The following is an 11010-nucleotide window of genomic DNA, read 5'->3' on the forward strand; positions in this document are numbered from 1 at the left end:
ACCTATGAATGACACAAACACTGGATATCCATGCAAAAATTCTACGGAAATATTCATTAGAATCAGGCACTATATTAAAAGAATTATGCGTTACAACCAAATAGAATTAATTCAGAGTGTGAATGCGGTTCGGTGTTAGGAAATCTATCTTAAAAACTTACCGGGCTTCCCTGGTGGCACAGTGGTGGAGAGTCCGCCTGCCGGTGCAGGGGATGCGGGTTTGTGCCCCGGTCCGGGAAGATCCCACATGCCGCGGAGCGGCTGGGCCCGTGAGCCATGGCCGCTGAGCCTGCGCGTCCGGAGCCTGTGCTCCGCAACGGGAGAGGCCACAGCAGTGAGAGGCCCGCGTACCGCAAAAAAAAAAAAAAAAAAAAAAACTTACCAAATTAATATGACAGAGGAGAAAAATAATGATTAGCTCACTAGATGCTGAGATTCATTTGATAATTCAACATGCATTCCTGACCTAAAAAAATTAAAACCGGGCTTCCCTGGTGGCGCAGTGGTTGAGAGTCCGCCTGCCGATTCAGGGGACACAGGTTCGTGCCCCGGTCCGGGAAGATCCCACATGCCGCAGAGCGGCTGGACCTGTGAACCATGGCCGCTGAGCCTGCGCGTCCGGAGCCTGTGCTCTGCAACGGGAGAGGCCACAACAGTGAGAAGCCCGCGTACCGCAAAAAAAAAAAAATTAAAACCACAACTCTTAGTTAACTGGAAGAGATGATCACTTCCTTAACGTAATGATCAAAAGCCAATATCAGGCTTTGAGGGAAAAAAAAAAAACAGGAAAAACACTTCTAGTAGATACATATCTGGTATAATTTCTAATTCCTTGATATTAATATCAAGCAAAACTGATTAACATAGTTTTGGATGTTCAGCTTAATATAGAATATTAAGAGAACTCCATAAGATGTATAAAAATTTAAGAGGCAAAATTATCCTTATTTGGGTGATGTGATTATATACTGGAAAGCTCTTAAAAGATTTCATTCACAAAAGCATTACAGATGAAGCACCGAGGAATAAACTCACAAAGAAACGTGCAAGATCTACCTGAAGAAAATTTGAAAATGCTGCTGAAATATGAAAGTACACTTGCATAAATAAATAAGAAGATTCAAAATTATAAAGATGTCAAATTTCCCTAAATTAGTCTACATTCAATATGATTTCAATCAAAATGCCAACTCTTTTGGAGGATGGTAAGAAATGTCATTAACTTATTCAAAATGCAATTTGAATAATAAACATGTAAGAATACTTAGGAAAAAAGTGAAACAGCAGAAGAATGAGACCAGTCCTACCAGTTATTAAATTACAAATCTACAATTAAAACAGGTTGATAATGGCACAGAAATCAAAATATCAGTGAAACAGAACATAGAGCCCAAAATGTACCCAGATACACATCTAGTACAACTATAATAAATTAATAAAATGGCATTTCAAGTAAGGGGGGAAAAAAGAAGGATGATTCAAAATTACTGCAGCAATTTGCTAATTATTGATAGTTGTGGGAAAATGAGATTCTTACATTATTCTTTAAAACAAATTACAGATGGAGCAAAATTTCAAATACTACAATATACTAAATTGCTAGAAGAAAAGCATGAATGTTTTTGGAATCCGAAAGTGAGTAAGGCCTTTCAAAGTCTGACTGAAAACATAGGAATCACACAGAAAAAACTCAGGTAAGTCTGGCTTCATAACAGATTAACATATACTGTACTCCAAAAATAAATAAATAGATAAATGAATAAATGAATAAATGACAAACGAGGGGAAAAATATCTGTAACACTTAGTACACATGAAAAATTAATTTCCTAAATATACTATAAACTACAAAATCATAAGACAAAGATCATCTAAGAAAAGAATGGCAAAGGACAGATGTAGGGAGCTTGATAAAAAAAGAAATACAAGGTTGCTGAATCTCACTCATAAAAATTACAAGCAAAGCTTGGTAAGCTTTTTTCACAGATGAGTAAAAATGAATAAATCTTATTACAATCGGAATACTCTGGAGGCCACAGTCCCGGTCCTGGGTCCTGGCTTCGGACCCAGCCCCACCATGAGGACGCTCGCTGAACTGCTGGTGCTCCTAGCCGCCCTCCGGGCCACGGCCTCGGGCTACTTCGTCAGCATCGACGGGCATGCCAAGAAGTGCTTCTTCCAGCCGGTCACCTCGGGCACCGAGATGGGCCTCATCTTGGAGGTGGCCAAGGGCAGCTTCCTGGACATCGACGTGGAGGTTACAGGGCCTGATAATACAGGAATTTATAAAGGAGACCGGGAGTCCAGTGGGGAAATACACATTTGCTGCTCACATGGATGGAACATAATAAGTTTTGTTTTAGCAATAGGACGTCCACTATGACCCCAAAGACAAAGTGGTATTCACAGTGATACTGGGGAGGCTCCAAAAGGACAAGACATGGAAACAGAAGCTCAACAGAACAAGCTAGACAAAATGATTAATGAGCTCACAGTGGTGATGACGGCTGTAAAGCATGAACAGGAATACATGGAAGTTTGGGAGAGAATACACAGAGCAATCAATGACAACACAAACAGCAGAGTGGTCCTTTGGTCCTTCTTTGAAGTTCTTGTTCTAGTTGCTATGACACTGGGACAAATCTACCTGAAGAGATTTTTTGAAGTCCAGAGGGTTGTTTAAAAAGCCTTTTCCTGATGATCCCAAAGTCATAATTCACTGTTTACCAAACATCTTTGTCATAATGATGTCATTAGTTTCTCCATTTTTATTTTCTGAACTGTACATTCACAGCTTCGTTTCTTTGTGATTAACAGATATTGGGGGAAAACACTTTTTTGGGAAAGTTGTAGTGAAAATTTGACATGTGATTGGCATGATTTCACATTTGAATTCTTCCTTCATTATACAGGTCCTTCCAGAACTCAAACACTGAGAGTGGAATATAGGTGTATAGTCCTTATTATATCTTCTTTCCTTTTGTTTTCATCATAAAATGCAGTTTGTTCAGGATAGTACTTTACTGATAGCACTTTACTAGAAATGACTGCATTCTTGGGATCCCTTATCCTGCAGTTCAAGTCATTAAAGTTTCATTTTGTTGAGTCCTCACCAGAAACAACAATCTGAATCTTGACATTTTCTATCCAGCCTAACCTTTTTCCCCTTTAAAGTTTTACTTTGAACCTTAGAACTCAATCACCTCCACTTAAAATGTTGACACAAGGAGCTAATAACTATTTTTTGGTTTCTGCCTAACCTTGTAAGAAGTCTCTGTTAAAGCCAGTTCTCTGGGTGGTGCAGTGAACGGTAGTTCTTTTTCTTTCTATGACGGCACATAACACTTTCTCTATTCTTGGCACGTAGGAGGTATACATTCACATAATTGGAAAAATCTGGATTTCTGATGCCAAAGGGTTAAAAGCCTCTTGGATTTCTTTGCAGTGATATACGGCCACTATTTTATTTATTTTTATTTTTATTTTTTGTGGTACGCGGTCCCCTCACCATTGCGGCCTCTCCCGTTGCTAAGCACAGCCTCCGGACGCACAGGCTCAGCGGCCATGGCTCACGGGCCCAGCTGCTCCGCGGCATGCGGGATCTTCCCGGACCGGGGCACGAACCCACATACCCTGCATCGGCAGGCGGACTCTCAACCACTGCGCCACCAGGGAAGCCCACACTATTTTATTTTTGATCAGTGGTATTTTGGCCACTAATTAGTGTACTGAGCATTACTGTCAGTACTAGGGTTTTTGTTTCTGGTTTTTTTGGCTCTTTCTTTTTCGGCACATGTGAATTTTGTTTTGTATAAAACGAAATGATGTTCTCTTGGTCTCTGATGATGGGTTTAAAATTAAAGGAGCATCTAGTTTTGGTGTGGGGATGATCCAGGACCATGTTGTGACTGATGTATATTAGTTATTTGGACTTTTTTTTTTTTTGGATCTTTGCAAGGGGAAAACTACAAGTAACGAGTTTTATATAATTAATTTAAATTTGTTACAGGTTTTCACGTTCAGGATAAACAATTTTTCAACCTTGGGTGAAAATACTTGCAACGGTTTTAAGGTGACTGTGTTTTACCTTAGGACAGCTGTTGCATGCCAATTTGTGCGTGTGTGTGTGTGTGAAAACACTTCAAAATTGAGTTAAAAGATGTAAATTATTTGCTCCGAGGCATGTGGGGTCTTCCTGGACCAAGGCTCATAACCCGTGTCCCCTGCATTGGCAGGCAGATTCTTAACCACTGCACCACCAGGGAAGCCCCATTTACCTAAATTTAAAATGTATGGTTTGGCCGAGCAATTTCTAGAAATGTGTCCTAAGACACAGTCGCACAGGTAAGCAAAGATACATGCATAGAGAGCTTTTTTCAGGATTTTTGGCAATCCTGAAAAAAACCTGAAGACAGCAAAGTAATTGGAAAGTGCGCGATCCTGACAGATCCATTCATTGTGATTGAATGCTGTTCAATCACAGAAAAATCCAGCCCGGTGAGGTACTGATGTGAGCAGTTCTGAGAAATATTGAACTGGTGGCACCCGAGTAAGAGCAAGAGGGTCAACAGTAGGTGCTGTACAGTCCAATTTCTGGGGAAAAGATGTACGAGAAACTCTTACAAGTGGCACCTATGCTGAGGGGGTCACCAGGGGCTCGGGCAGGATGACGTGGACTTTTTACCTCCTACCCTCTGCACGATGGAAGCTTCCTTAGTAGGGGTGCATTACAGACACAGAGTTCCTCTCCTCAAATCTCTAGCATATGGGCCTCCCTGGTGGCGCAGTGGCTAAGAGTCCGCCTGCCGATGCAGGGGATACGGGTTCGTGCCCCGGTCTGGGAGGATCCCATATGCCGCGGAGCGGCTGGGCCCGTGAGCCATGGCCGCTGGGCCTGCGCATCCGGAGCCTGTGCTCCGCAACGGGAGAGGCCACAACAGTGAGAGGCCCGCATACCGCAAAAAGAAAAAAAAAAAAAAAAAAAAAATCTCTAGCATATCTGCAACGGCGCTGTGACAGTGACATTCCTTCACAAGACTGTCCCAAGCACGCACGCACTCCTGCTGCACGTCTTTGCTCACACTTGCACGCCCATCTTCCTTGCACTCATAAATCTTGTCCCCTCTTCCAGGACCTGCTCCAAGGCCAACAATTCCACGAGGCCTTTCCAAACTCCTCAGAATAACACTGCTCTCTTCCTTCTCAGCATTCCCATGGCACTTAAACTGCGACACGCAGGTTTTTTGGTCTTGTGTTTTTTTTTTCACCCAACACGGTTTGCAATTATTGATTGATTGATTGATAAACTAATTAATTTTGCTGAATTTAATTTGCAATAGTTTTGCCTTTAATTTGCTAATTTATTTTTTCCAAGTTTTTCTCTATTTTCACCAATTTTTAAGTATATTAAGTGAAAGCATGCTTAACGTTATTTTGTCCTTCCCACCTGCGTTTTAGTCAATGTGAGGCATAGCATTCCCTAAATACTGTTAAATCAATTATACGTGATAATTCCCACAATATCCACGTATTATTTTTTTTAAAAAAGGAGATCCTTGTCATTTATGATCCTAGTTCCTAGGTCATATAGCCCACATTATATTTTCTTCACTTAAAGATGTGCAGATAGTATGAAACCCCCTTTTTATATTTTTATTTTTACTTATTTATTTATTTTTGGCTGCACCCCGTGGCATGTGGGATCTCAGTTCCTTGACCAGGGATCAAACCCATGCCCCCCCGGCACTGGAAGCATGGAGTCTTAACCACTGGACTGCCAGGGAAGTCCCTAACACCCAGTTTTTAGAGTAAATTCACATTTTGTACATCTGAAATCTCCCGTTCAAGGGAATCCTAAAAAGTTGCCATCTGACTTAATTCACAATTCTGATAGTAGCAGAACACTTACTTAAATAAGCTAACAGTTTTGTACCTATTACTCCTCATATAGAAAAACAAAAACTAGAAAACCTAGGCTTTTAAAACATTTCAGTAACATGAACATAACAATATTAAATCCTCATTAAAGAAAAGAAATAAATATAACATTGTAATATCAATCAATTTTATCCAGTGTAAGAAAAATTTTCAGCTTTATTTTGGTAAAACATTTCAGATTCCCTCAGATCACAGCATACCAATAAGCAAAATGTACACATACTGATTTTATACTACACGTCAAGTCCCGAATTCCCAATCCCAGGAAAGCAAGTTGCAAAGTACAAGTGCTGATGACAACGATAGGTAGTGTTCTAAACAAAAATAAGTGAGTTTTCAGCACTTAAGTGAGATGAGGCTTTAATCAAAAACAGACTTAATTCCACAGGGCATCTTTCTTCAACACTAATTCAATCAAGTCTGATTTCAAGCTCAAGTGAGTGTTATCTTCAAAGCAACCGAGACAAGGCAATCAACACTTAACTGGTATAATACCGTATGTACTATATTTTCGGGCAATCTCTAACCGCATTCCGTTTTCAGACCTTGTTTTGGTGTCTTACTGAACGAGAACTAGAGAGAAGAGCTCTGACCCCATTTGGAGGAAATGCAGTGAAATTGCTCTGTCCTGGCACAAAGGCACGTTGCAACATCGATGGTCTTTAATCAACTTCCCACACAAACTGATTCACCAACAGCCTAATTCCTCCAGCTACAACTTTAAGGAACACACAACTTTTAACAGAAGAAAATTCTGTACTTCCAGTTTTAAAAAGCAGACAGTTCTGTGAAAAGGCTACCATTGAAATAGCATCTGGGAGCATATGCACTGAGGTTTTTAACACTTCATGCCGTAAGAGAAGTTTTGATTTCAGAAGTATCATTTCATGGATCCAGCATCAAATATAGACACAATACATGTTTCATACAATATAATTTTGGAAACTTTAAGTGGCATAAAATAATCATATAATTTTTATCAAATTCAAGTCTCCAGTGATCTTAAAAAACAAAAAGGCAGATTATAACTGTTTTTGTTCAACTGAGATATCCAGTTATGGTTATTATCTAGTAAATGCTAAAGTTATGTGAAAAAAAGTCAAAGAAAATCTTTAACTTTGATAATTTTCAACCTTTTAGATATGCATAGCTAAATATAAAATAAGAGGCTCGTCTGGCATATGAGTAATTAAGTCAAGGAGCTTTACAACCCTAACCTGCTATTAGAAGCTATTTTAGGTTTTACATAATTCCCACAGTCTTAATACCACTATTTTCCTTCAGATAAAAGAAACGACCTTTTCACGTCATCGGCATCAGAAATGACACTTAGGGACAAGAATCACAACTAGAAGTTAGGGGAAAAATGGGTCTTAGCAGTTTCTCTCCAGGTATGAGGAAGGCCAGATAATCAATATACAATGGATGCAAGTTTAGAAACCTCGGGAAGCTCAAATTTCTTTAGTTATTTTTGTTTACTAAACAATCTGAAGTAAGCATTATATTCAGTTTGAGAAACAAATAAAATTTAAAAATAAAACATGAAAAATGCAGCCTGGAGCATTTTAGGAGTCACCAAAGGTTTTTCCCCCTTCCTTTGGGCACACTGTCTCATTTTTCTGTGAGACGAAAAAACACTTACCCTTAGCCACGAAAAGCTATCCACTTAGCCACAAAAAAACAAAAACAAATTTCTGCTCAAAGCAGTCATACTTAAGAACACCGTGGGGTCTGCATAGGATTTTCCCTAATTTCCCACCCACCCAGACCCTGAAATCTGAAAACTTTTCTCCCACTTGCATGAAGTCTGAGCCACTATGTGTAACCCACACCAAAGCGCTGTCAGGTTCTTCAATGTGTCTTGTTTTTTATTTTTTTTAATATGATAAAAGGGAACTTCAGACAACTCAGAAATACGTAAAAAAAAAATTTGATGATAGTTCTTAAGATTTTCAAGTAAATGCTCCCAAATCAAGTGTTATCAAGCTGCTAATTAGCAGCTAAAAATGATGAACCATTTAAATTACGTTGGAACTGTGTTTATGACAGCTTCCTCTTGTGCTCTATAAGGATTGGAGTACTCAAGTCCACACACTAGCTACCTTCATGAAGGAATTCTTTTGACCAAAGTTTACCCTAAAACCAATTTCCTCAACTCCTTTCTTTCCCCCAAATTGTTCAGACACATTTTAAGGTGTGGAAGTATAGGGCACAGGGGGTTTTATATGGCACAGTACCCTAAGAAACCTAACATTTTTGTGAACAGGGAGACATTCACAACATACTTAAACTCTGTATTTACAGAAACTGTTTATCAGCGCTACATAATCTGCACTGTGAGAAAGTGTGTCGTGGGTCAAAGGATAAGCTGAAATGCTATAGTGTGATGATATATGCATTAGAGAGCTGCATAATTTAAAAGGAAAGCATATTATATATTTTAATAATTCCAATGTTTCTGTCATATGGCCTTAATTTAACATTTTTTTTCTTTCTCCTTTTGATTTTGCACTTCTATCCGAGAAGGCATCTTTTATTTTTAAGACATGTTTGAGACTATAAAGAATATGCTACTGCAACTTAATATAAATAATCCATAAGCAATATACACGGATACACATAAACAGGTCCAGGTATCAGACCACTGACGTTGTACTTTCGGGATTCACACGAATCAGTCTCGATGCATTTCTCAGGTCCTGGAGTTGCTTGGCGGGTTTCCCCACACCCTCCTCAAACCTTTTCTCCACCACGGGGAGGACCGTTTCATACAGAAAGGATGCATTCTGTCTGATAAAAGCCTTCTTCTCTGGATCTTGCTCACACCGAAGACTGTAATCCACGTGCTGAACAGCAACCAAAATGATTTCCACCAGGCTCTCCAAAAGCACCATGTGCAGCTCCGGGAAATACAGCTTCAGTGCCTCTTCCAAGAAGCCCATGGTCTGTTTGGTGAAAGCAACCACCGTGTAACTCAGATTCACCCAGCAGTCATCCCCCGTGTACTGCTCGAAGTTACCCACTCCACAGCTCTTCATCTCCTCTTTGAGTTTCCCCAGGGCCTCTGGAGTCATCAAGTTCATCCTCCTCCACATTTCCTCAGAGTTGCGATGCTTAGTGGCTTCGATGATGATTTCTTTGTAACTGTGCAAGGCCCCTTGTATGTCTTTCACCAGGAGGGCATGGATGATGAAGGTGAGGTCTAGTCCGATGTCGCCCAGCTGCTGACAGTGCTCCTTTGCCACTTTTACACACTCAGCCGCTGTGGAGAGGCTCTCCTTACTATCAAACACCTGCTTGCTAAAAGCATCCACAAACATGCCCAAGGCTGACCTCGCCCAGACCACAAAGGCAGAGTAGCAGCCACTGTCGGTGCCCGCAAAGTCCGTCTCAAATTCCCTGGCGGTCTCCAGAAGGCTGGTAAAGAAGACGTGGCAGAGCTTATGAATGTAGAGTAAAGTGGCACCTTCAATGCGAAGCTGGCGTATTGCAGTATGCACAGCTGCTGCCCTGTTTCTCAAAAACAGCTCACAAGCCTTCGTGCACTGGCCAAGCCGGATTAGCTGAGAAACCGCCCGGCGGGTAGCCTTGGGACCACCTCTCAGGGACCGATCCGGGGAGAGTTCAAACACTAGCACCTCAGTGAGCTGGCGGACACGCTCATCCACTCTGGCCCTTAGTTCTTTTACAGGAGGTGGGCTGGGCTTATCTTCCAGGTAACGGTTCAACTTATCCAGCAGGTCGACGGCCCCTTCAAAGTCCCTCTGGGCAATACAGACATCCAGGTCTTCAGGCAATTCCTGGATCCATTCCACTGAGAGGTCCACCTTCTCTTCCTCTGCCTCGGGAACAGCTGGTTCGCCGTCGTCTTCGTCCTCAAATGGGTTGCCAGCCTTGGAAGTCACCTGCGGTGGCCCTCGAGGGGCAGCTGCCTCCTCCTGCCCCCTGCGTCTTTTTTCACTGAGGGCCCTCTTGGTTTCCTCCAGCACTTCCAGCCACTCTCGTTTGATTTTTGCGTTTTCCGCTTGAAAAATACGGCTCTCGGGAAACATGAGCAGCTTGAACATGTCCTTCATGGGCGGGTTGTCCTTGACATTGACCACGGCCAAACCATCCAGGGGATAGAGGGCGTTGTAGCGATACATCCCCCGCCGCTGTGGCAGCCAGGTGGCCACCAGCAAACAGTCGTTCATGAGAAAGCCGTGCACCCGCTGCAGCTGGGCCATGTGGTCCGCCTCGTATTCCACCAGGTCCCCGTTGTACACCAGGTACTGTCCCGGCGTCTCCAGCAGGTGCCTGCACCCTTCCACCTTCTCAAGCAGGGTGGTGAGAGTGCGCTGCTTTCCTTCCTCGCCTGGCCCAGAGCTGTCGCGGGAGGCGCCCCCGGGGCTGGGGAAAAAGCCAGCCTGGCCCCGGAGGTGGTCGCGGCCCCCCGCGCCGCCTCCCCCCTCCTCCCCTCCGGAGGAGGCGGCGGCGGCCCCCGCGGCGGCGGCGGCGGCAGCCGGCAGTAGGGTAAGCGGGATGCTCTCCAGGCTGCTCTTCTGCTCGGTCAGCAGGTGGCTGAGCTGATACATCTCGCTCTCCAGGTAGGAGATCTCGCGGGCCGTCTCTATGAACTGCCGGTAGTTCTGGTAGACGTTGCGCTTCAGGTTCTGCGCCGTCTCCTCCGCCAGCGCCTGGATGCGCTGCCGGTGCTCCTGCAGGTCTCGGTCTCCGTCCGACTGCTGCGAGAGCTGCTTCACGTACAGCCGCGCCTCAAAGCCGCCCGACTCCAGCTGCCGCCGCAGGCGGCTCGCCCCGCTGTCTGACATCGCCATCGCCATTTCCGTCCGGGACTCACGCAGTCCCTGTCACTATCGCCGTCGCCGATGCCGCCGCTGTCGAGGCCCACCCAAGCCGGGTCCAACTCCAGGGCTGCGGAAGCAGGCTGGAAGAGAGGCGAGTACGCATGCGCCCGGGTATGAACTTCAGGCACTGCGCCTACGCAAGAGGCCGGGCGCAGGCGCACCGCCTGCGCAGCAGCGCCAGCGGCCTAGGGCGCATGCGCCGGAGAAGCTACTGCGGAAGCCAGTGG

General features: G+C 43.7%; 1 protein-coding gene and 1 pseudogene across 1 annotated transcript; one reads left to right on the forward strand and one right to left on the reverse strand.

The window, feature by feature from the left end:
- Positions 1–2076: 2076 nt before the first annotated feature.
- Positions 2077–2682, forward strand: LOC132483963 (transmembrane emp24 domain-containing protein 2-like; annotated as a pseudogene).
- A 3390-nt stretch (positions 2683–6072) lies between these two features.
- EXOC8 (exocyst complex component 8) lies at positions 6073–10908 on the reverse strand. The gene has a single exon (XM_060107746.1). The coding sequence runs from the start codon at positions 10757–10759 to the stop codon at positions 8573–8575; it is 2187 nt and encodes a 728-aa protein (XP_059963729.1). The 5' UTR covers positions 10760–10908; the 3' UTR covers positions 6073–8572.
- Positions 10909–11010: the final 102 nt, after the last annotated feature.

Source organism: Mesoplodon densirostris, chromosome 1 (genome assembly GCF_025265405.1).
Source record: "Mesoplodon densirostris isolate mMesDen1 chromosome 1, mMesDen1 primary haplotype, whole genome shotgun sequence".
Lineage (NCBI taxonomy): Eukaryota > Metazoa > Chordata > Mammalia > Artiodactyla > Ziphiidae > Mesoplodon > Mesoplodon densirostris.

Bases quoted from the DNA above. Each gene is read 5' to 3' on its own strand.
- EXOC8 (XM_060107746.1), bottom strand. From the start codon at position 10,759: ATGGCGATGGCGATGTCAGACAGCGGGGCGAGCCGCCTGCGGCGGCAG.